At 36.2% G+C, this 27,197-nt stretch overlaps 1 protein-coding gene across 3 annotated transcripts in view; it reads right to left on the reverse strand.

The window, feature by feature from the left end:
* The window catches only part of EXOC2 (exocyst complex component 2), a 132,442-nt gene that overhangs the window by 11,861 nt on the left and 93,384 nt on the right, over positions 1 to 27,197 (reverse strand). For 2 of the 3 annotated variants that reach the window (XM_074873226.1, XM_074873237.1), the window contains one exon: positions 26,107 to 26,248. In XM_074873226.1, coding sequence (XP_074729327.1) covers positions 26,107 to 26,248 — 142 coding nt within the window. Of the gene's footprint in view, positions 1 to 18,144; positions 18,919 to 26,106; positions 26,249 to 27,197 lie in introns of those variants that run through there. The other variant, XM_074873246.1, reaches the window with a different exon arrangement.

Consider the following 27,197-nt stretch of genomic DNA (forward strand, 5'->3'; position numbering starts at 1 on the left):
AGGTTCCTGTTTCAGTATTCTTCTTCTCCTCTGGCAACCTAATTTCACCAACTTTGCCATTTAATAAAACCTAGCATTACTAAAAAATAAATTCTGAATGTCTTCCTAGAATATGCATACCATGGCACAGAACATGCACTACAGCTTAGTAAATTCTATAGAAACAGAGAAGGCAAGGGGTATTGTTTGTACAAGTCTTCAAGAAGATCATACTACATTATCAGCTTCTCTGACTGTAAATTATTATTATAGATAGAAATAGCAAGGACTCTTATTTCTGTGAAAGTGGTTCAGAAGATATTACTCATAGTAGAAATTTCCTCTTCGGGAGGGTGGAGAAGTCAAATAAGCATTTTCTTTACCAAGCATATGAAATGTTTGTCAACTTATACTAAAAAGGAAATTCTAACCAGAAGGACATCCAGCAGGGTAAGCTTCAGTTATTACAGGCTCTTAGTCCCCTACGCTGCTGTAATTCTGGAGTAGCTTCCCAGACCTGGACTCCAGTTGTGTAAGATCTAAAATAGGCAAAAGTCTAAAATTGCCCCATTTGCTGTTCTGGGCACTTCACTTTGTAGGCAAAGGCAAATTGGAAAGCATTTAATTAAAGTATGTGTAAATGTTGGAAGTACAACACAAAGTAATGAGAGAGGGTTACCGATCCACATAACCTCAACTTCTGATTTCAATTGCTCTAGCATAAATCAGAGAAAGTGCAATGACTCCGTCACTCCCTTCAGTATATTCAATCGACAGTAAAAGATCAGAATCATGGACAAAGACTGGTGAGACCACACACCTCAGAGAACACAGTGTGATGAAGGCTGCTGTTATAAAAGTTACAAAGTGAACCTTTAATCAGTTCATCTTTCTCCACCTTTCCTCAGATAACACTAATGCAGCAACTTAATCCTGCTACAAAAAAATAGCTTTAAAAAGGAGTTAGCTGAGATCAAACTGCATTATTCGATGGGAGAATAGTCTCATGTCTCACAACTGCCATCTCAGTTGTGCCTGTATTTTCTAACCACTGGCCCCACAACTCGCCTCAAGATCTTTCTTACTTAGACAATTATGGACAAACATTTTATAAGAGTAGGACGAAAGGACAACAGGATCCCCTTGTATGAGGTACGAACACTTTCATTGCCTGCAGCTACGCTGCGCGATGTGATGCAGCCTGGAGTTTAGATTGGAGGGTGCTTCCTGGAAGGCATCATGGGTCTCCTGTTGGAAGCAAGGGTGCTTGGGGGAAGTGGAGGGAGAGACATAGCTGAGCTCTGCACCTAGGCCTGTGTATCAAGACAGTCTCTGTTTCAAAATTCATAGAGAAGAGGCAAGCATCAAAGATTTTACTGCTCTCACTAAAAGCAGTTTGGTTTCTAAACATACAAACCAAGATCTTTTTAGAAGGAATGTTCTATTTTCACTTTGGAAGAGATGCAGATGAAAAAGGTAAAGAAAAATACAAGTCTTTTCCCACACATTCCAAAACACCTGTAATGCCTTTTCTTGCTATCTTTATTCTGTTCCTTGAAAAATCTCAGTCACTCTTAATTAAAATAAACCAACAAGTCAAACAGCACAGTATACTAGGTTGCAAGCTTATAATTTTTTTATCTTAGTAATTTTTTTGCAACAAAGAAGGGAGAGAGGAATAGAGCAATACCAGAAATTTTATGAAACTGACTTTTTTTCTCCTCCCCTGTAACCGGCAAAACAAAGTAAGAATGCTACACGCCACTACTTGAACCACACCAGAAGATCACAGGTATATGTGGAAATGCAACACCCCCTTCCTTTTTCCTCTTCTATTGTTTTCCTTCTTCTACTTCACTCTGCCCCAGTTTAAATCCTCTGCAGGCTTCCTATCACAGAGGCCAAAATCTGTATCACGTCCCACAAACAAATACAACTTGAGCAGGCACTGAAACGGTGGTATGCAAATCACATCAAGAGGTACAGGGCAAATTTGGGAGCTGGTTTGCAGTACACCTCAGGGTGCAAGGTGTTGATCTTGGTCTGCAAACCTATGCGGTATTCAGCTTTTGGCTGCCTACCAGTGTCATCTTGCAACAGTAGGATCTTTCATGTGGAAACTGTGTTTTTACTTTTGCACAAATGCTGCACAAGATTAAGACTTTGATGGTCTCCCTTCTCTATGGATGCCTGAGCACAGCCAGAGCATGTTCATTAGTCAATCAAAATTTCACTCGTGAACTGAGCAGCGTTTCTTTGCCCCAACTGATTGTTCTCTAATGAAGGATCTCGCTCAAGCCCTGGTACGGCTGGGGAGCCATAATGAAAGTACAGAGAGGGGACTGCAGGGGGCAGGTGAAAACCTGGAAAGTATAGAGATCAAAGTGGGTGGGTTGTGTAACAGGGTGATGTGGTTCCAAGGAAGAATCCTCATTTCCCACCCATCCCATCTAAGCTCCTGAGGTAGTGTGCCTCTTCTCATGCGTTCATGCAACTTGGCTCAGGATAGGAGCTGCTAATGCTGTCTGCTGCCAAGAGCACCCAAGTTAAGCAACTTTTGACTATGCTAGTAAAAGTTGCCTATCAGCCATGTCTGTGGAGACCTTACATAACATATTTCTTAAAGAGTCAGTCACTGAGTTACCATAATCAGGTACTGTTATTTCTACAAGCATGAAATACCAATGTCAGCAACATTAGCACCAGGTGTTAAATACCATTGTCTGGTGGTGCACAGCTAAGATCTAAAACGGTCATTTATGTTTTCTAACTGAAGAACTCAGAATGAATTGACTAAATGGAATTGAGATGGAACCTATGGTAAAAATGAAATGCCAGTAGCTTAGTGCTGCATATTGCTAGCTCATGCCAGCTGTACGATAAAATCGTTAAACCTCAGTGAAAGGGCATAAGCAGACATATTTTATCTTCATCATATAAGGACAAATGGGTGAACTGAGACCTTAAAGGAGGTTATTTCTTGCGATCCCAGTAGTTCTAATTAGGTGTTCCTGACCTTTCAAAGCAGGTCTAGTCCTGCTATAATTGCAGGATCAGGGGGCTCAGCACCAGCTCAAGTATTTCCTCAGTTTCTTAGACACATTTTGCAATTTAAGAGCAGATAATTCGGCACAAACTCTGGAAAGCTATGCAATTTAGAGGCAGTCTGTATATATGAAACTGTAGTTGCCTTAATTGCAGCACCTAATAGTCTAAAAGACCTTGTATTGGTAAGCTAAACAAAGCAAAGACAGAATGAAGATGCAGTTGTACTCCAAAAATGCCAGTAAGTGGAACCAGACAGGGAGAGAAGGGAGAACTAGCTAAGCTGAAGAACAATACTGACACAAGAAAGAAAGGTATAAATGAATTGACCATCAGTAGAACTTAGACTGGAAATTAAAGATAACAGTGTAACAGGTTTGCTATTAAATATGTGGTGTTGTGACAACCGTTGCTGTCAGGGAGTCAGCTTCTTATCATGAATAGAGCATAAATAAAAAGGGTATTTCCCCCCAGCCCTTCTTTCTGTCTTATTTGTAAAGGATTTTCATTTTTGCATGTGGAGACAAAACCAAACATATCTGAATGTCAGGACCTGCAGGCATAGTTAAGAACTGTACTATATTTTGAAAAATTACAATTAAAAAATATCCAATTTCTGATTTATATCACTGCACTGTTTGTGGCAGGCTTTGGTGAAGCAAAGTACTACTTTTTTTTGAGTATGATTCACTGGAAATACAAGCAGTGGCATCCAACTGTGAATTTGTTGTGAAATTAATTTCAAAATGAAAAAATTCTGTCTAGAATAGAATTTTTGTGCAGCTTTCTCTATGACTGCTCAGCAGCCCACGCAATTACAGTTTTTTGGGACACCATGCTGCCAGTCCTATTATACAGCACTGAAAGCTAATGCACCATATAACTGTAGGTTGCAACTATTAGGCTAATCAAGTGAAACATAACATTCTTAAGTCTAAAATACCTCTTATTTAGCATACTAAAGCACAAATACAATGCCTTTCCATAGCTTCTGACAGAAATGTGTTAAAGAAAGTCTCAACAAGCCCTTACAATTTCTCTCAGGAAAATGTTATTATTCTGTTACAGCATAAATGCATTCCACTCCCACTCTATTCTTAACACCAAAAACTCCGACTTGCTGGAATTCTAGCTGCCACTTACAAAGCCCCAGTACTGCTCTAAAGAAAAATGGATGGGAAGACTTAAGACACAAAAATGAAGGACAGTTTCAGCCATCAACTATCACAATGGCTGACAAACTTTAAAATAGCAGCTTCCAATTTTGGGCCCTCCACTGTACTTTTTACTGGTGAGACACCTAACAAGATTATCCATTAAATTTAATTTCTAGTTTACATCACCTATTACTTTTTTTTTTTTCTTACAAATTAAATTTGTCAGAAAGTCTACATTTACAAGCAATTTAACCATACTGTAAAGCTGCAGTAAGGATGACTGTGTGAACTATGGGAAAAGCAGAAGGGAAAAAGATTTGTGGTTCTGAGGAGTAACGGAAACTAAACTTCTAGCTTGCCAATGCAGGAGTCATTCAGGAGATCTTCAGATGGCATAGTGCTACCAGTTGTCCCACATGTAGTTCTCAGAGCTATGTTTCCCCTAAGTACTTAGATGACAGCGTTCTACTACGAAACCTCCAAAGTGACTGAATAAGCATGCAGAAGCTGGAACTGCAATACATTATGCGTAATTTTAAGACACAGAGAGGCTACAAAAACTTGCATGCACAAATAGAGCAAAAAATAGAGCAAAAGTCGCACACACAGTAAAACTGAACTCATCGAGATGCTTTTTCTGTGCTAGAAGCCAGCACAAGTCTTCAAATGTTCCCGGTCCTTCTAGAGTAACTTCATAGAGAGGATATGAGTGTCAAACATTTTTACATCTTCCACAGACTCAAGAGTTCAAACAATGACCTGAAGTTCAGCTAGGACAACTGAAACACACAGGAAATTTTAACCCAGGCAGCTTAGGTTCAACATACTTTAACTGTTGTGAGACTGGAACGTCATTTGAGATGAACAACTGGGAAGCTAACCTTGCTACTGCCTCTCACTAAACCAGCCTTTCACCTTGCCTGTTGTGCAAAAAGGAGGAGGGGAAGATAAAAGCACATAACTGTTTAGAAAAAGCAGGTGGCGTCAGCAGGTGCCTTTGCTCATTGGCAGTAAACCACACCAGACATGAGGATGAGAGGCTATGAAGGGTCAAAAGAAAAAAGTTCTCGGGTAAATTCACAGTCAAATAAAAATCTGGCAGGAACATTAAGAACTGCTGCTCTTATGTGGAAGGGTTAGAAAAGTCATCCACAGGAAGTTCTACAGTCTGACAACTATCACTCAAATTATTTTTTTTTTTTTTAAAAAGCAACGAAAGCAAAGGATTCATGAAAGAGGAATGAATGGTTCTTCGTACATTGACCAAGCTACCAGTCCTGTTTCAAAACTGAGTTGACTGTCTTATTAGAAACCTAAGCTCTGAGGGACTGAAACAGAAATGAGTCTTTGGTAGGCACAGAGCCACCAATTTAGGAAACAACAGAGAGCATTTTGGCCTCTGTAGGAGGCCAGTACTTGCATGGGCAAGTAACTGCTGCTGGTGGTAGCAAAGTTTCTTAGCGCCTCTGAAAAAAGAGCACTAAATTGTGGGCCTTGAGGCTTGAACATGACTTGGTTAGAGCTAGGAAAATTGATGCCTGGGAGTTTGAAATTTCAAATTTTAAACCCATCCAATTGTATGCAATATTTTTACAATTTATTGTTCTGTTTGGGGAGTTATGCCAGGAACAGTCAATCAGTCTGAAAACCTTTTTTTGCCTGATTACTTTTTAATAAAAACTTTCCTCAAAAATAACAACAATTTGGTAATCCAAAGAGATTAGTATTTTTCATACCTAGCTGAACAGCACCAATACTTGATTGTTCCTAGATGTTTCATTTGCTATGCTGATAGCAAATTTAGAGAACAAATAGAAAAAAAAATTGTAATTTCGTCTGCTCTGTTCCAAGGAAGGCACCTGCTTTTTAAATTATTTCATGTATATATTCTTTTCAGTTACATTACACCCTATCGCCAGATTTAACTGAATTGATATTGGAAATATTCACCTCCAAGCTTCAGATATATAGTACCATACTCCACAGCAAGTCACACACAAAGTATTTTGAACTGTATGTCAGTTAAAACTCTTGCAGCTCTTCTCTAAATTTTTAATCTGCTATATGAAACTGCTGGAAAAAAAACTGCACACATCTACTGCAAGTCGTTAATCAGTGCTGTGCAGTGCACATTAAAAAAGAAACTAATGAATGGTATCCACAAAGCTATGTAACTTCTTTAAACAGTCTGATTTTAACTGTTAAATTTCCTCTAGGTTCTGGCTGCACTGCAGCTGAAGCAATAGCAGTATTTACCAGCTCTAACTACAGTTATTCTAGCATGATTTCTAGTGTGGTCAGGACATTTTCTCCTCCATGAAACTCATGTTACAAAAGCAAAACTATGGGCTAGCAGGACACCCTGTGGGATGGCAGCCTATTTGTATTTCTGCAGCTCTTGGAAAGGCAGACTGGGCTATGCAATACACCAAGTGAGCACCGTCCTGCCCCACGCAGCCTACTCGGGGATTTCAAGGTTAGATGGATGCCTGCTGACAAACCAAGCTGCCCCACTGCCCAACACACACCACAGAATTTCACTTTTCAATTTAACCTAACCCATAACTTCCGACTAAAATCAAGTAATCTCTTTTTGAAAACTAAAAATATAAACAGGTAAAACAGAATGGGTGGGAGGGGGAAGAGGCACTAAAAAGTGAAACATTGTCTGAGGTCACAGCAGGTCAGCAGAGTAGTCAGTACTGTCTGCATGCAGAAATTGCTAGAAGAATTTAAAAAAAATAAGTACCTGTGCAGACATGCCTTGGTAAACAAATTTTATTTTAAGAGATCTATAGACTAACTCTAGGTTTCCCATACAGATGACTGCCTGAACATGATGAAACTCTATCTATCAACTATCTTAACCCAAGAAATGAACGAGAAAGCAGCACAGACTAAAAGTGAAAATTAAAGTGAACACCAAAATACTTTTATTTTTAGTATGCAGCATTCCAAATAAACATGACTTATACCTTACACGTAAAATATTTCAGAGACTCAGGCTACATAACTATGAGGTATGCATAGCAAAAAATGTTTTGCATTATGTTGGTATTGTGAAACTATGTGAAATAAATTTATTTATTGACTCTTTCAGAGCATTTAGCTTGGATTTGAGAAAAACCCACAACAAGCAATTTGGATTTAGAATTAAGCACCCAGGATGACATGAAAGAAGAGGATGTCACCTGCTACCCATGAGGACCAAGAGCATGTCTGAGGCTACATGAAATGTATTTCAATAAAGGTGTTGTCCCCCCAAACTATTTAGAAATCTAACATTTATAATTAGGGAAAATTTAATGTGACTGACAGTCTGTTTAATTCACACTTAGGAATTAAGCAAAGTAATGAAAATTCCATTATGAATGAAAACTTTGCATGTTTCTAGAACAACAAACTGTATTTACCTCATCAGAAAATGCCCTAAATTATTTAATGTTTCTGTAAAATAATTTTAAAAGCTAGCTACTATTTGCAATTACTATAGTGAATACAATACCTCATTTAGAAAAACAGTGTTTTAATTTCCAAGAAGCCTATACCTTTCAAGATAGTCTCCTAACCGTGGAACAGACAGAAACCTAACTTGTTTGCAGACACAAGCCTTTCATGAACTACAGCACTGGTACATGAGTATGTCATGCTATTTTACTGAAGCACCCCCACCCACACAGTGATATCATCTAACCTGACACCTTGCAGATGTTTTAAAAAAAGTAAAAAAAAAAAAAGTAGAGACGTGACTTGGAATTTCCCCATGGACATAACAAAGCAGCTCACCTCCACTCTTTACAACAGCACACAGGTTTCTCCCTTCAAAGACGGTTGAAAGGAAATCAGCTTCAAATACTGGTACAACCAGTGGCCTGTCTTCTAAATTAAGGTAGATAGACAAGTCTGCTTGTTTCTTTCTAATTACTAAAAATGTATTTGGTATTACGCTTTGTTGTTTGCCCTGGACAAAAACATTTTTAGAAAACTGTCTGTAGACCTGTTTTTGTTTAGAAAACTGTCTGTAGAGCAGAACACTTATATCTGGCAGTAGCTCTACAAATAGAACTACTCCACCAGGTCATAACCTTTACCACTACTTAAGCAGCTTTTTCAAATTTATTATATTCCCTCTCATTTTGACTCACAAATCATTTTCAAGTTTATTTTAAAAGAAGCTAATCATTAGTAGCTGTCAAAAAACAAATAACAAGCGGTGCAAAGAATGCCTTTCATTTAGTTATTGCTTCTGATTTGCCCAAAGAAAGAAATACGGACACCACCCCTTAAGAGAATGGACATCATTATGTTCAGTAAACTCCTTACTTCATGGCAAGATTTATGCAGTCTGATTAATAACACTATTTTTACTACCTCCAAACATGATTATATGTATATTTTAAAAAAGTATGTGCATAGTATATTAACAAATAAATACAGTCCCATGTAAAAGAAAGGGTAAAATTGGAGGAAAGTAATTATTTAAAACCAGTCTAGAATCAAAGATACAGTGTAGACAGACTTAAATGGATTCATATGATACACCTGAACCAACTGAAATGTCATGCAACTGTTCCAATGTTATTAAAGTGGAAAAAACCCACTTACAGACAGGGACTCCAGAACCTCATTTGAATTCAACCAAGAATGTAAAATTTTTCACTAGGCCACTTCCTGCTATTGCTGGAAACATTCCCTCCTTTAAACGGAGATGGATTTCAAGGTACTGTACTTGGTGTTGTTTTGAGAGTATATTCAGAAGAAAATGTGAACGTGTAGGCAAACTGGAAACTCTCTGGAGAGATTACCCACTTATTTAACCACATTTCCTGTTTTTTAACCCATTTGTCCTAAGTCAGTCCTTAGACTAGTGACAAAAATAGATACAAGTGTGCTATAAATAGCTCATTAGCAGGTCTTTCTTGGTAAAACTGAAAATGTTTTGATAAATCTATTGTTCTTACTAGCTCCACACTAATTAAACTGTGAATCAGATTAATGCTTCCTTGAAATTCTTCTCTGCATAGTTTATGGTAATTATAAATATACAGCGCCTCAGGAATCAGAAAAAAAAATCATAAGAACTAACAGTGACCTAAAAAATTGCTATTGATAATTGAGATTTAATGAAGAAATTACTGGTAATCTACGTGGGAAAGTGCTTTTACAAAGCACAGTTCTAAAGCAAAGGAGGACAGTGCCCGATAGCTGAGGGTCAGAACCTAGTTAATTATTTTGAGATTTGAAGGACAGAGTGCTACATAGTTGAATTAGTTGCCTTGTTCTTATTTTCAGCCATGAGACTATGTTGATGTAACACAGTGAATATTACTTGAAGGACTTGACACAAGTAGCCACAAAACTACTTTCCAAAAACATTAAACATGAAGGCTTTCAAGACTTAACGTTACTTGTATTTTGGAACTATTTTAATTCAAGTAATAGAATTATGTCATGACGTTCAAAGAACCTGAGAGTTTCTGTATTTCCAAGCTCTGGCTTGGAGCAGCAAGAGCTCTAAAGACTGCCAATACTGTGATTTATTTCTTTGTCAGTGCATGAACTTCAGTCTACAAAAGGAGAACACCCAGAGAATAATACTGGTTCTGTGCCCTTGTGCATAGCCCAAACTAAAATGTCTTAAAAAAGAAGCTGCTGAGGCTGTTCTGAACTTTCTGCTATTCCATCCAAACTGCCAGAAGGATCTGAGGGTCAGCTGAAGAAGTCTGCAGTCCAAATACTTGCTGCTTTCTGATCCTTACCACACACATTCAAATCCACTGCTCTTGGGACAGAATATAATATGCTTTATCGTTAAGAAGATAAGGAGTAAAACCTGCAAAGACCAAAGACTACAACAGGAAATGTGAAGCTCAGTAGTGCTTCACTTGGGAAGAAGAGATGTTTGCTAGCATCTAATACTTAAAAGATGTGCAGGTAGTTAAATGCCAGTTTGATATGTATGCATTTTCTCAGGAGAGTTTTGTTAAGAGATGGATTTAACTTTAACTTCTTCCATCAAACACAGTAACAAAGTGTAAAGGGCCTTCTACCAACCCAGGCCTGAAGGTCATGAGCAAAGGATGATGCATACCATACTGAGAATTGAACCATAAACACTCCCCAATTACTTCAGTTATTGCAGAATAAGCCAAATTTCAACCTGTTAATCTGGTAACAAGAAATGTAAATGGCAAAATAGAAAAAAAAAAATCAAATCCCTCTAAACCAAACAAAACCCCTGTGCACTGATGTAAAAAAAAAAAATCTACTTTGGAGATCAGTCATCCATACCTCTTTCTCTAAGCATACACAGGGATCAGCTCACCCAAATCACCACTTGTAAACAGAAAAATGCATCAATGACCCTTGGCTGAGACCAGTACTTGAGATATATGACCCAGAGAAACTTGTCTTTTTGATGTTGTCATTTAAGTATTAACAGCATTGTCTGTAACAACAGTTACAGCCATTAAATGGTGCTCTACATGCACAGTGGCTGTAACCCATGCATGCAAACTTGAGACAGTAAAAATACACTTCACAGCCAACAGTGTGCTGCCCTACAGATTTAACAGCACCTAAAAAAAAAAAATCTTACTATTTCTATTGCAGCGTTAACAGTGTTGGGGCTGTTGAGTCTTTATTTTTGATTGAATGTAAGTGGCTATATATGTTTGACTTAAGGGGAAACCCAACAGTATCTAAATATCTAAATTATGATTATTTAAGTACCTGGTTTGAGGTAATGAAAAAGAAAATTGCACTACAAAAAAAGACATTTCACCCAACTACAGCATAACATGTACTATCCAAAACAAAACCATTGTTCTCCCTGAGTGGGAAAAACAGGTTCTGAAGAATGAAATTTATGTGTGAGATTCTTCGATATAACAAATCCTCCTTCTTGCATGAAAATGAATACATCTAAGCATGCCTCAGTATTACTTGAACTTTTTCTACCAGTAATCCATTAGGATGGCTTCCTAAGCAAATAGTGTTTCATTCTCCCCAAGGAAAATTTCTTACATTTTTTAACAAATTCCCTCCCTCTGCCTCCCATTATTTTCAGCATACAATAGTCAGAGCATTATGTATATAAGTTTTATTATCACCAAATTTCCACTGTAAGAACAATTTTTATGCTTAAGAATTTTCTTTTGATAAGGCAGAGAGTGTTAATAAGTAAGGTGTTGAAAAATCAACAGGGCACACATGTTCCTGGTATGACTAAGTTCCCATTGATTTTAGCAGTTTTTAAGGCAGGATTGAGATCCTTCTGTGTATATCCATACCAGGAAATCTGGCAGAGTGGGAATTTAATGGCTGTTTTCTGGCTGCAGAACATTCTTAAGTTTCCAGTGTCTGTGAGCAAGAGAAACACTGAGTGCAAGACACAATATTGCATGTAAGAGGGGATGGACTGCTTAGTGTGTGTATATATATATGTATTTGATATATACTGGACATATTTTCAAAAAAGCCATCTGCATCAACAGTTTTCTCATTAAAGCTAAAGCACACTGACCAAAACTGCTCTGCTGCTTAAAAGGTGTTTTTTTTTTTTTTTTTTTTTTCATATCTCAGAAAAATAGAGAAACTGTGGAACAAAGCAGCTGGTAGGTGGTGAACATACTAGAGTATTATCATCTTGTAAAACTAGTACCTACATTCTTCTGAAGCCTGGTACTCATACTGTTTTCAGTAGTATACCCTGTTTGTCATTTACCTAAGCATTTTCCAAATTCTTCACAAGTAAGCCACTTAGGAAAAAAAGCAACCAATTGTACCTCTTCACTTCACAATTTGACATAGGCTTCCAAAACTCCTCATATTCGGTGGTCCTTGCCAATCCCAGACACATCTCTCACTTTACCGATGTGCAGGTTAACGCCCAGTCACACGTCCAGTTGTGTCAGTGGGGGCTGAAGTCAGCAACACAGACTAACCCCTTCACATTGCCCCAAGCTACCCCAATACAGGAGGATTTATGTAACAGCAAGAAGCATCAATTTAAAAAGACATGTTTCACAGATAAAGGAGGGTAGCTATATACACAGAATGACCAATTCGATGTGAAAAGCAAGTCACTTCTTTAATTGTAAGGTATACTAAAAATCAACATCTTTATCAAAACTGAGAACAGTTGAATCCAACAGTCTCAAGCAATATTTCCTTTCATTAACACAAACCAAGCATAGTCTGCAAGAATATTCATTTATTTCTTTCAAACACATCATTTTTAAGGCACCCTGAAGGTGTCCTTTCATGATTTTATAAAACCTAAAATTATTAAAACCTTTCAAAACACAGACTCACTCAGGAAACTGTGGGTTCTTCTCATAATTCCTGAAGTCACTGGTACTGTAATAATAGCCTGTCATATGCAAAATGACAGCAATTTCATAAATGAAGAATGGGCTTAAGAGATATACTATGTTTATGAATTTACTTCAGTTGTCACTCAAATATTATTATTATAAGAAATGAGAGAACTGAAGCCAACTGATCCAAAAGAGACCAATTTCACAAAGAAAGCATTTAGAACAATACAGACACTAATAATTTTAGTGTCCAGTTATGTCCTGCATCTGTCTAACCTTCAAGCTACAGGAAAAAAACCTTAGACACCAGTGAAACATGTCCTGTGTTTATTACAGTGACTTAAGACAGATATACTTTGGTAAGTAAAAGAAAAGTCAAACATGGCAAAAGGAAGTAGAGCATAGACTTTTTAAGAGAGATATATTTTTTTTAAAGTAAGAAACTTTAGAAGTGGTGTTTTGAGCAAAAACATTACTACCAACAATAAGATACACAATTTTCCTGTCTTTTAATGTATAGCTTTGTTAGTACAATTAATGATTTTTTTTTTCTATTTCTATTGAATTATATCAGAAATACAATGGCAACAAGCAGGCATCACAGATATAAAACCCCTATACTTTTGGAACCTGATTCTGCAAAGGTCTGTGAATGTTCTTAACTCAAAAAAATGCAAGCAGTCAGTCACCACATGGAAAGAAACCGCAGGACTGGCTATTAATATTTTTACATACTTTCTTCCAAATTGCTTTGTGTACCTTTTGTATATACACAGAATTTTTAATTTTTTTAGTAACTAAATTCATCAAATTAGCAACCAAATCAAAGCCATGGTATTAGCTTGCACGCAAACACTAATAGGTAGCATATTTTGTAGGCATGGTGGAAGTATCAAGTCATGGGAAAGATCTGACCGAAGAAAGTGAGCTTGATTACTGATGTGATGGATTCTTTGGAAGACGCAGTAGGAGGTTGTGCTCTGCTTCATTTCACCAAATTCTCAAATTTGAGTTCTGTGGTAAAATCTAGGTTTTTTTTTTTTTCCACAGACTTGATAACTTGACCTTGAAGAGGTAGTCATCATTTTGATCTTCAGCCAGTCCTTCCTTCTACCAATGTATGTATTTAAAACTGCACCATCTACTGCAGTCATATGCTTGTAGATCAGCAAATCAGTAATAAAATACTCACAAGAATATACCTTAAATTTATAGCAAAAATTGCCATAAACTGAATTTCATGTAGAAGTTAATTTATCTGTCTGTTTAAATAAGCAGCGTTGGAACCAGACCTCAGCAGCTTTCAGAGATGTTATTGCAGTTAAAAAAACAAACAACCACCACACCCACCCCCCCCAAAACCAAACCAAGCAAAAAACCCCTTACTGCCCTCTACTCTGCTGAGAAAAAAATGACATAAAAATTGTCGCAAAACACATACGGTATTCAGTATTCAGTGAGATGGCATATTTATCCCATTTATTAGAGTGAAGGTGAGAACGTGTGCTAGCTGCCAGTGTTTCTATTTCATAGTTTTTCACTTCCAAGTTTCACTGAATCCCTACGGCATTTTGAAAACAGCATGGATCTGAACTGAAGAATGTCTTTGCATGACCTGAACAATAGATCCTTAAAAATCGTTCAAGTCCAAAATTAACATTTGGAAGCTATCTGGACTCAGGAGTGACCCACAATAACTGGAAAGCTTAAGATTTTTCACAGTTCAAAGTAAAGACTTTTAATAATTTTGAATTACTTCAACCGCTGAACAAGTCCAACACTATAATTTCATCCACATATCAATAAAGTTTAAGTGTTTCATTAAATTTAAATTGCTATTCGTTGTGTAAAGAAATTTTAAGCTAATGAAATGCTTTTTATTACAATGGATCTGCTGCACTGTTAGAAGTCTATCATATTTTCCCACTTAAAAAGTAAGAGTTCAAGGCCTTGATAACTTGGCTACAGAGAGAATACGCTCCAGGCTGAATTTTGTACAGAAATTTTGTATAGAAAGCTGAGACTTTTTGTTACACTAAAATTTTCAACTAAAACGCACTCACACACCCCTGGGCAGAAAGTGTTACTGAAGCACTGAGCAGACAGCTATTTTCCATTCTGCTAGTTTAGCTGTCCAGCTAGGTACATCTTGAAGATTTTATTTTCATCAGTGTTTTTAAAATGTTAGTAACTACAGCATCCTTAACTACTGTACACATTCAGGGATTAGAAAATAATTGTTTTTATCACTCCTTCACCTTGAATTCAGTATTGTTTTATGCTTGACCATAAACTTGCAACATTTCAAACCACAACCAAGAATGTGAACTGATCAGTGGGTTCACTAAGGGCATCAAAGCTTTTGGATGTCCCTGGGTTTGTCTGCGGCAAACCCCAGATCTTTTAAGATGATTCTCTGCATCTGCACAGGTGGTACAGGAGGTACTGTAAGGCTATATTTTGTATGGCTCTTGACAAATCCCCACAAGACACTAAGTACCTTTTTCAGGGGAGAAAACACAGTTATGGGTTGTTTCTAACTAGCACCTACATGCTAAATGTTAAAATGACAAAACCATTCTCTAAGCACAAGAGTGTGAATTATAGGTACCATATAGGCAGCTCCCTGCACAAGCAAGTCTAGCAATTTTGATACAGCTGAGTTTACTTAGACCAATATCAAAGTTTTAACTGGGGACTTCCCATTTAAATATCACACACAAACTCTGATCCTTTATAATTTGAGCTAGAGGACTATGACTTAGCTACAAACAGCAGCAGACAAACTTCTACTACAGATCAACCACTAGCCTTAAATGAGAGCCACAGTCACCTATGAGTAGGTAACAACAATACACCAAAGTTTCCCAAATATTAATCATGATCTGTAAATGCTTCTTGACCTCACAGTGCTCCCAAGCACACTTTCTCTTCTGAAAATGTGACTATGACCACGGTGTGATCCAATAAACTCCTCCCCAGTTTAAAGTTCCACAGTTTCTACAGCATATCAGTTTGCCTTGAATCCAACTTTTAAAATGGATACTTTGATTTCCACAGAATATTGTCTGCACCACTGACAACCTCAAAACAGGAAATGTAGTTGTATGCATTAGCCAATACAATATGAAAAATGCAACTGTTCCAAGATAACTGTTCCAAGCAAATACATTTAAATATAAAATAAAAAGAGAGATAACCCCGAGAATACATTTAATCTCTCAGCAGATGAATACTGTATAGTAAAAAATTAGTTCCGCCAATACATAAAGCCCATACATTAATTGACAGCCATGCAACAGCAGTGAAAGCAGGATCTGGCAAGAGACTGCCAAAGGGACTTTAAAACAGTTCTGGGTACAAGAAGAGAGCAGTCCCAAGATCTTTTAACAGCAAACATTACATAACTGGATTTTATGTGAGAAATAGCAAAGCATCTACAGCGAGCACAACTGTGGAAATAAATCTTTGTAGGAAGAGAATAAGCCCAACCTAAAAAGCTTAACTAAGGAGTCTGGGTCAGACCTGATACCACAGTTTGGGACTACAGGTAATTTTACTCTTCATATGACCAACTTTCCCCACTCCACTTGTTTCATTACACCTCAGTTTGTTAAATATTGCCACAGAAACTACCTTGAGCATACCAAGAAAATAAAAATCTAGTTTCTAAGGATAATGATTAAAAGGAGCAGTCTAACACTGAGCCCACTCAAACACCTCATTCACAATCAAGGTTTTAATTTTTTTGGCTTGTAATCAAATAAAAACAAATAATAGTAACAGTGACTATTGACTTGGAGTTCTAAGCTTTTGGCTTTTTAAACTATGACCTTATTGTACCTTCCTCACCTCCCTGGTCCTCAGTTCTGGCTCCCAAACCCATCTGAAGTATCACTGAGTTCTTCCTCTCTCACCCTTCCACCCATCCATTCATACTCACTTATCCAACTTGCTAACCCAAACTGCCAGTGCTCCAAAAGTGTTTCCTGCCTCATTCAGTAAACCAAACAGTAAACCAAAGTAATCAGTAAACCAAACAGTAAACCAAAGTAATCAGTAAACCAAACAGTAAACATTAAGATGGCATTTGTGCCTATCAAATGCAAAGTAAACATTAAAACATTCACTATGCCGAAAGTTAGACCCCTGAGTATTGTTTTACTGTTGACATGATTTGCTACTAATGTTTTATTGAAGGGGTTAGGGCAGTACCAAACTTGTGTGGATTCCCCTCATTCATGAATGTAGTAAGGGGTGCTGGAAGAGGAAAAAAAATGATGCTTGCCCTTTCTCCTCTATGCATTATCATTGACTCCAATCCCCAACTAATCTTCTGCTTTGAGCAATGCAGAGATCAGATGCTATTATCAAAGACTGACATAAAAATACTATTTAATATTAAAATAGCTTAAGTATTTCTCAAAGACTGTGCTTGAGAGTCTAAAAAAATATTTAGGTTTCCTTGTAACAAAAAAGAATCCCAAAGATTGTTGATCTTAACACACATCCACCCAGAGATGGCCTCTGAACTAACACTGCATGAACTACAAAATGCTGAACTGACAAGTTTCCCAGGTAAAGATCAAACTGGTTTTCAAAATGCCAAACTGGAGACAGGATGGTACAACTTCCTACAGCTGGCTAGACAACAAAACAGACTTCTAAGTTTTCAGACATTGCTGATAAGTAAATCCTCTGGAGCTGTGATAACTGTCATCTCATTTAGGTATTAGAGTGACTTCTAATGTCATCTGTTCACATACACTTTCTAACTGACACAATTCTCAAGCTACAAGACTAGGATATGGTCTGACCAGGGAATCGCAGCAAGATAACTTCTTAGAGATACAAGGCTTCTGTGTTCATGCTCTTCCCATCCTCAAGCAATATAAATGAAACTTGTCTTAAGTCTTCAGAATTTTCAGATGAAAAAGAATTGTTTATCATATTATTTCCCTTTTTAAAATACACCCTGCTTTAAATAGGCAGTTTACAAATTTGCTGACCACTTAGTTTTGTAGTTTGAAAAGAATGCAGGTTTTCCAACTTTTAACAAAAAATATCGAAGATAAAATTTTTTTGGAACTTAATTCCTGGAGCTTAACAGTCTTTAGCAAAGCACATACAGAAATGCCAGAAGGTATTGCAGGAAGGGGTTTGACAGGTAAAGCCAAAGAGAAGCTGGGAGAGGGATGGAAGACAGTCTAGTAAACAACTACTAGTAGACTTAATAGCAGAAAACACTATAAAGTGGAACTGTGAGTGAAGGCAGATGTGCAAAGCAAGAGGAAGCATAAGAAATAAAATAGTTAAGTTGCAGATGAACTTCTATTGTATGCTTGTACATGTGAAGTCTAGAGTCTGCTGAGACCAGCTAACAAGAAACTAGATTCAAAATTAGCATCAGAAAATCTTGCATGCAAGAAGTGTGTGAAAGCACAAGAAGGTATCTAATAAAGTCTACATGCAAATGCAACTCAGTATGTGGCAGGTAGGGACCAGAAAATGAAATGTCTCTCCAGGATAGTTTCTACTGGGATTTCTATAATAGTCAGAAATTAAAGATAACCTGTTGGCAGAAACTACAGGAAGCTGGAGAAAAAGTTCCTTCTCCTGTTCTCATCTTTTGCAACTGTTTCCAAGGACAGAGAGGGTACAGTATCCATACCATTTCACCAGCTAGAACAACCCTTAATATTTATAAGTCAAACACCAGTGTAATATGTTAAAGAAATCTCGCTGTTGTCAGAAGTGAGAAATGTAATGAAACCTGAATGTCTGAAAGTGAAATTGAAGAGAAATCTGAGGTTAAAATGAAGTTACACAAATGAAGGTATTTTCAAACATGCAGTGAAATTTGTGCTTGTATTTCAAGCGGCAAGTTATTTTTTTTTTTTTTACAAAACTGAAAGGCTACAATATGATAACCCCTGACTTCAAAATTTTAGTACATGATTCTACTTTGTGAAGAATTATGTGTAGTAAACCAAATGCAAAAACTGCACTCATGCAACACACATTGTTAAACTTGCTGGTTGAACAGTTCATTTAAGGATGTTGAATTCAACTCATCCTAACAAAAATTTGATTGTTGATGTCGAACATAGTTAATATTTCCTTACTATAATAACCAAATATAAATTTACTAATGTATGTTGCAAATGCAGTTAGTTTGAATGAAAAATAGCTTATTTTGAGTACTTAAAGAGTACTATGCATAAGAACACTCCAGTGTTCCAAAAAGTTTCTCCAAAGGTACAACACATCAGCACAGATACACAGCTGTTTCTTCAAGTGATGATTCCCTTTTGTGCAGTGCTGCTTTTGTGTGGTCTCCTCTTTCCCCCACCCCTTCACACATCCCAGATGAACTTGCTGCAGCTCAATTCTTCTAGGATGCAGAAGAGACCCAGCTGAAAAAAATCAAATTACTTTGCTGCTACAATTGCTAGCAGTTAAAGGCAAGTTCCCTTTTCAGTAGCTTAAGTTGGCATTCTCATCAATGCTGAACCCCCTGTGCACTCTAAACTACAACCTGAGAAACACTGCAAGAAAAAGAAATACAATGGCATACAATACAAGAATTCACAGGCATGTAAGACACGTAAGGCTTCAGCCTGTACCCTCTCCTACTCCAGTGCCTAGATAAAAGTAACTAGCTAGTGGAATATATCTGTGACTGTGTCATGAACAGTTAAACAACTGGCATTTTGTAATGAAAAAAGCACAACCGTGAAGTCCTTTAGCAACTTTATTTGCCAATGTAGAATGCTTTTTTTTTTTCCCCTCCAAAATATTCTGGCATTTATTTCTTATATGCAACAGAACTGCAAAAGCATCGTTTTCTTCCTGTTCACATACAAAGACTAACTGCCACATTACATCCCTGCATCAGAACAGCAGAATTTGGCCTTACTAAAGCATAAAGAGACAGACAATTCCTAAACACAGGACATCGTTTGAGATCTGTTAGAGGTCAAGATCTTCTATATCTAGTAAGATAATTCTGAAGCCAATCATTTGAAGTGTCAGAAGAAATCTAAAGGGTTACAGGGATTTCAAAGCAAACTATTTTGCACATTTCAGTCAAAAAGTAATTGCCTATTTCTCAAAAAAAAATTTTCTACTATATCCAAATGTTTTTAAGATGTAAATGCACTTGTCATCTTCCATGTAAGCAGGGTGCTGGTGCCCCAAATTAAACAAAAGAAGAAAAGTTAGGGTTGACAAGTATGTCGCTATGTAACTACAAATTAAATATGCCTTTTGATATTTCATTTTTAACTGTTGAGTACCTTTTCATCAGGCTATTGCCATTAGAAGTTTTTATATTAGATTTTTAAATTAGACAAATAACAGATAAGAGATGTGACAAGTATATCAAATCTGATTTAGCAGATCTGACGCACTTAATCTTTTACTGTAAGAGTGGCATTTGATATATTTGAAATGTTTCAAACAATGCTCCCTTAACATGCCGAACAAGAAGAAATTCAGATTTCTCTACTATATTCATGCCAGTACAGAATGAATATCTGAAACACACAAACAATCAGCTTTCAGTTGAAAATGCAAAATCACCTGAAACTTTCAATGCAATGTGAAATTTTAGATACTACAAAAAAAACCCAACTAAAAACCACCCAGTATCTGACAACACCAGTGAAACACAGAAGAAATACATCTTTAAAAGATTGTTTAGACTAGACTCTGCACCTCTGTATGCTGTGAACTTTGAGTGAATGTTGGCTAGACTGCACAGCAGTCAGCATTTCAAAAATTTGAGAGATCACCACATCTGAACTCCTCAGAAAAATAAATGAAAAAACCCTATAGTATCAAATTTATATAGTTGTTTTAGATGTAAACAAATAAAATTAAACTTGTCACTTGATTAAAAAAAATAATTTGATATTTGAATGCAAAAGCTCACATTAATAATCTAAAAGACCGAATGCCCACATACTACAACCACTTTTGCTTGTACTACACAAACTTCGATACACAGAAATCTTATCTATCCAAATTCAGAATAACACAACCACCTCATTCACCCTTGAAAAGGCTTGGAACCCAGAAGAGATAACAGAGCCTAATTCTGTCAGATGACTGAAACAAAATATATGCATTTAAAATAGAATTTAAAAACCCCAACAAAACTCAACCTACGACCAAAAAAGAAGAATGAACACAAATGAAAAAACCTTGTATGCTGAACTAGCAGATTGACCAGTATACACAAAAAAATAATCTAAAAACAAACTCAGCAACTGATTAACATTATGTTTCCCATTATTCCTTTCATCTCTTAATTCTGTTAATACTGTAGATTAAATTAGAACAATGTTTCAAACAACCCCCCCAACTAGATTTCATTGTTGCTGTATGTTAAAATTGAAGTCTTTGTTGTAGACTCAGAAGTCAACATTGAAATGAAAATGAAAATTCAAATGAAAGTTACTTATTTACAATAAATCCAATTAAGTTAATAATACTGCCTTCTAACACCAGCAGTCACACCTTAGATCAAAATAAAGGGGCAAATGTATAATTACATTGTACACAAGTTCTTTCTGACATTCAGAACTTCCATATTGAAAAGAGCATGTATGTTGAAAAACGAAACAATAAAAGTTTTAGCACATGCAAACAATTTGCCCTTCCTTATATTTAAAACTAACAAAAACCATATGTATAAGTAAATATCTGATAATTACAGGACAATTGCCTAAGTCAGCAAGGCATATGCTTCTTCCACCTTGACAGAAACATGGTACAAAACTTCAATATTACTTATTTTTCAAAGCTTACTCAAAAGGCAGGCTTCTTAATTTCATTCTAACTACTTCTTCAGAACTGTTCATTTATTATAATTCTTCTCATTCTTTTATTTTCCCTTCTATTTCTCCATAAATTATATGATGCAAGGAAATATTGTCCCCAGTACTTACAGACAGATGACTGCAAAACTGTCAATGATAAAGATTGTCAAGGTTTTTGGATAAGATTTTTCTGAATATTTATACACTACAAGACTTTAGGTAGTCAAATTAAACATCAATGTTCAAATTGACAAGAGTCAAGGCATTTTAAGGATGATGACAAAAATGCTTAAGTGCGTTATTAACATGACACAGAAAACCCTGTGGAGGCAGGGACAGAATCCTGCCTCCACTTTTTTTCTTCTCTCAGATTATGCTTTATTCACTTCTCAGAATCTGTAACAGCTGAGGATAGATTTTTGCCTGTAATGGCTCCACTTAATACAAAATCCAGTTTTATCTCCAAAACAGCCTCCATTTCATGAAGCAAGTCAAGTGTACTCACATGGGAAAAATATTATTGTTTAAAGATTGAATTATACTTGATTGTTTTTACGTAGTTTTTTCCTGTACATAATTTTTACTGACATTGAAAAGAAGGCAAACAAAAACACAGAGCAGAAACCAGAAAATTCTCTTACTGCATTGGTCTATACAGCTCAACAACAGAATTGGAAATACATACATGTAACTTCTGTACAGTAGATTTATACAGAATTGAGTCATTTGGCTGATGTTGTAGACCTTGGCTTTTGTAGCCTTGGTTCTAAAAAAGAAACAACATTGATGGCTTTGGCAAGGCAAAATATTTAGTCCATTGTTGTGTTTCTCAGTGGTACTGCCCATATATATATATAGGCATGTAGCATTGCCTATAATGTTACTATAAGTATATAGTAATATATACCTAACTTCTGCCAGCTGTGCAAAGAAAGTGATCAGTAACATTAATAGGCTGTCATCCCTAGAGGAAAAAGTGCAAGACTGAGGGGATTTCTTTGATTATACTGCAGCTTCTGGTAAGCTCACTGATGCAGTGAGTATCAGACCTCTCTGCCCTTTTATTTGCACTTCAGGTCTGTCTCTTGTTTATATAATCGCTTTCAATCCATTTCTGTGTTCATTCTATTTCTAAATCCTGCCCTAATTTACATTTCTACTTTGCTCATCCAGTCCTGGTCTTCCCTTTGATTCCAACTTTGTTCCTTGCTTGATACCAGTCTTCATCACAAGCCTTTCGTTCCAGTCTGCTCCCTCTCTTGCAGTTAACCTTATTTTCTTACCAGTGCTGGGTATCCTGTCCATGAACAATTCCATCTACCCAAGAGCATTATCTTCCCAATAGTCCAGATCAGGTGTTCTCTACATTTTATTGAGCCTTCCAGTTTCTTCATTCTGCTCAGTGACAGCAGGGGGAGCATCAAGTAAGGAATACTTGCTAGTGCTTGACTGGTACAATTGTTCAAAACCAGTTGCAGTCTTGAAGCCCTGGGCTAGACTAGCAACACAGGAAATTAATCACCAGAAAATTATCAGTTTTATTCCTAACCAGTTCCCGAGTATTTTCATACTCATATTTTTCCAAAACGTCCTTTGCAAAGGATATATCCATGGCATCAACATGCCTCAGCTCTAGTAAAATTTTCAGTCACCAGATGCTAATGCTTGAAAGTTTCAGACTGCATCAGGGAAATTATTTGTCTTTTACCTTATCTTTTAAATATGGGCAAAATGATGTCTTTGTCCTCTTCTTTCCTTTCAAAAAAAAAAGAACTGTTCTTGTCAAAAGTAGCCTTTTTGCTATCACTAGTAGTATTTGAAAGCTAACGCAGAAATACAATATAAAAAAACTTCAGGCTAAACTATTATGCCTTGAAAATCAGGCATAGCTGTATCCACTAAAGAACATCGAGTAACTGTAATTATGCAACACTACACATCACTGATAGTACCACTCAGGAACACAACTGAGGCCTAAATGTTTTGCCTTGCCAACACCATCAACTTTTTTCTTTTTTAAAAAATTAAGGCTACAAAAGTCAAGATTTAAACCAGGCAAGTGACTCAAATCAAATCTTTAAATTTTGCAGTCATAAGGATTACTGAGGAACAGATGATTTCTACTATACAGTGTTTTTCCTCAACAAATCAGTATGTCCATCTTTAACAAATCCTTGAGTGAACTGTGTTTGACCCACTCCTGTATGCTATTTTAGTTTAATAAAGTAGATACTTTCCCTGCTCTACTTGTAGATGAACTGTAAGTAGAGCTTTGTTTGGTTTAGGTTTTTCTAGTACGTCTACTACAGTACTAACTGCATCTTTTAGATTACATAAGGGTATATTTTCTCAACTATAACCTTGTTGTACAATTTAACATTGTAGTAGTTTATTGGAAAAAAATAAATTATATGTCTGCTGAGTGATTTTTTTTTTTGATTCAATACTGGAAAAAGTCAGACTCTTATATGCCCCATGAAGAGGTGGTGGTTTTTTTTTTTTTTCTTCCAGTCCTTTTCAATAATTAAGTTTATCTACCTCTTCCAAGAGGGAGCCTTCCCAGTCACTTACTAATTTTATCTTCAGGGTACCAGATATTTTCAGGGTCAACTAATCATTGCTATAGGCAGACAAACTGAAGGTACTCAATGTTACTCTTTCTCCTGGTTTCTTCCTAGTAGCTGGTATAGTGCTGTGTTTTGGATTTAGGATGAGAATAATGTTGATAACACACTCATGCTTTAGTTGTAGCTGAGCAGTGCTTACACTAAGTCAAGGACTTTTCAGCTTCTCGTACTGCTCTGCCAGCGAGGAGGCTGGGCGTGCACAAGAAGCTGAGAGGAGACACAGTTAGGACAGCCAACCCCAACTGGCCAAAGGAGTATTCTATACCATACAGCATCATGCTCAGCATATAAACTAGGGGGAAAGCTGGCCCTGGGCTGCTGCTCAGGAACAGACTGGGCATCAGTCAGTTGGTAGTGAACAATTGTTTTTCATTTGTATCACTTGTTTTATCCTGGGTTTTTTTAATCTCTTTTTGTTATTTTCATTTTCATTACAATTTATTATTATTTTATTTCAACTATTAAACTGTTCTTACCTAACCTACAAGTTTGCTGACTTTGACCCTTCCGATTCTCTGCCCAGTCCCACCAGGTGGGAGTGAGCAACCGGCTGTGTGGTGCTTAGCTGATGGCTGGGATTAAGCCATGACTTTTATACTGATAGTCAACAGGGTACATTTGACAGAATTTACCCATCGGAAAGATAGTTCATCAAGGTGGAGAAGCATGGAAGAAATTACTATATGTTCCTTCTTAACATGTCTAGCTTGGTGAGTAACAAAAAAATGCAAATAACTGTTTACTACTTCAGATTGGCACCTCTTGGCCAACAATATGATATGTAACCCTGAAGAGGAGTCTTCAATATCTGCCATCTTCACTTTGATTTTTCCCCCCAAATTGCAGGAAAGTATCAACAATAAATTGGACAACAAGCAGACTAAGGCACACCTCTAATAGAAATTAAATATTTCCTTTAAATGAAAAAATACTACAGAATAATCCTAAACGCAATGTGAGTCTAGTATGTAGATCCCAATGCACTAGAACAAGAAATGAGTGCATAAAACACTGACACAAAAACTTATTTCTCTTTGTTTTTGTTAGCTGGTGGGAATGCAAACATGCCAACCAAAAATATACTTCAAACACGGTAAGTTATGTATTATTTGGATATAAATTTGAATGTGCAAGATTGAAATCTAAGTTATTTCCATTATAAACTGTATTAGAGCATATATTCTGAGCACAAAAGTAGTAACAAGATAGGAGACACTTTTCTCTAAAGTAATAAACCCTAAGATCTTTGCATTTTTAAGGCCCAGTGAGCAAGCACTGCAGCTCTTGATTCAGATTACAAGAGTGCTTCTTGTAATTACCTCCCTATCAAATTTTAAAGTAGCACAAAATTTCTAAGCTTGCCATATACAACACTATGAAACAATCAAAACAAGACAGTATAAGTTGTCATGTCATTCACTAATTTACTGAAAATTAATATAAGATCACCTTCAAAATGCCATGTACCATGTTACTGCAACTAATTTCTACTTAGTATTAACTAGGCAATCATGTGATAAGTGATTCAGATGTAATAGTTTTGGTTATGACAAATTAGATGTTCAAAGGACCTAAATGTTAAGATGAGCACAGTCCTCACTACTTAAGAAAGACAGACGTTTATATTATGCTTCCTTAAAACAGAGGCTCTTAAAGCACCTAAATAATGACTAACATGTCAGTCATTCTAAATACCTTATACCTGCCCTTCTTCCATGGTTTAACATTCTTTGCTGAACTACTGTTATAGAATACATTTTCTAATAATTTTACCTTTTCAGAACTGTAATTACATCTATTACAAAAGTAGCCAGATTCTCAGGAAAAAGTCCCAAACAATCTCAATGAATTTCATAAGAACATAGTGAAGATGTCTTTTATAATTCTTTCTATTATATATAAGCAATGAAGCAAAATAATCACAAAAAACAAGTATTAAAGAGATTATCAATGATAAAAGCTGCCTTAATCATTTGGGGGTATTTGAAAAATGATTTAGGAATTACGTAAAGTCTGTGAGAAAGAACTTATTATAAGAACTTGTCAAAAGTTAAAAACACAGACTAGAAAAAAGTTTTTAATTGCACAGTATATTTTAGCTCCTATCAATCACTGTTAAAATATTTTCAGAGTTTATTAAGCAGATATTTACCTGCTGGGACAAGACAATCTTTCCAATCAAAATATCCTGCATAAATGCCAGGTTCTAATGACCCAACTATTGGATCTGCCTTGAATTCAATGTACATTTCAAATAGTCTTTGATCCAGCTCTTTCAAGGATTCCATACTAACCTAAAAAAACAAAAACAAAAAAAGAACATAACAAATAGTCATTAACTACAAAAATTAAATCACATACCCAAAAAATTTACCTCGTCTTCTTTCATTTTCAGTAAATAGTAGCAATTACTTACACATTTCAGTTCATAACTACATATATAAAAACCTAGGAACTTCCACATCCTACCCAGTATAAATTTTTTTTTTCTGACAGTACTCAACAACAGATGTTTTTGGGAAAAGTTCAAGGAATGCCAAAGAAGGCAGATCACTCGGTAATTGTCTAATGGCATGATTTTATTTTCTGCATGTCAGGAAGCCTTGATCTTGCACTAAATAAACAACTGAATTTTGTTAATGCTTTAAAATATGCCCATAATAATTTCCATCCTGAAACATGATGATTTTCATATAACACTTAAGATCTACCAATTGTAATGTTACAATTTCTCACTATCTGCTCTGTATTTGAAAAATATCTAATTTATTCAGGAGTCTCTGCCTTCTGAAACTGTACATGTGAACCTCCCCGCTCTACTTCAAGGCATCTCCATACAACAGATGTATAAACTGCAGCTATCCAACACCTGCAGAATTTTTCTCTTTAACAGCTCTCTATGCAATTTTTAGTAATTCACACAACTTAGCCACACTGAAAGCTAAAGGGATATGCACAGTTTGTTTATTCTATCTGAACAATTTTAAATTTTATACAGGACTTTTTATTAAACCTAGGTAACCCCTGCAATTATAGCTTCTAAAACACTTCTGAACACCATGCGTACTGTAAAATATTGAAGTAGAAAGGCAGTATCTTAAGATGGCAATGGATGCTAAATGCAAATAAAATATGCTGAAAAAAATATGCTGAAAATATCATGTCACTTCTTAATACTTAAAAGTATTTATGTTTAGAAGTAAGAGCTTAAGCGATAGCAAAGTAAAGCTTTTAAACTAGTAC

The sequence above is a fragment of the Strix uralensis genome, chromosome 1 (genome assembly GCF_047716275.1).
Source record: "Strix uralensis isolate ZFMK-TIS-50842 chromosome 1, bStrUra1, whole genome shotgun sequence".
NCBI classification, from domain to species: Eukaryota; Metazoa; Chordata; class Aves; order Strigiformes; family Strigidae; genus Strix; species Strix uralensis.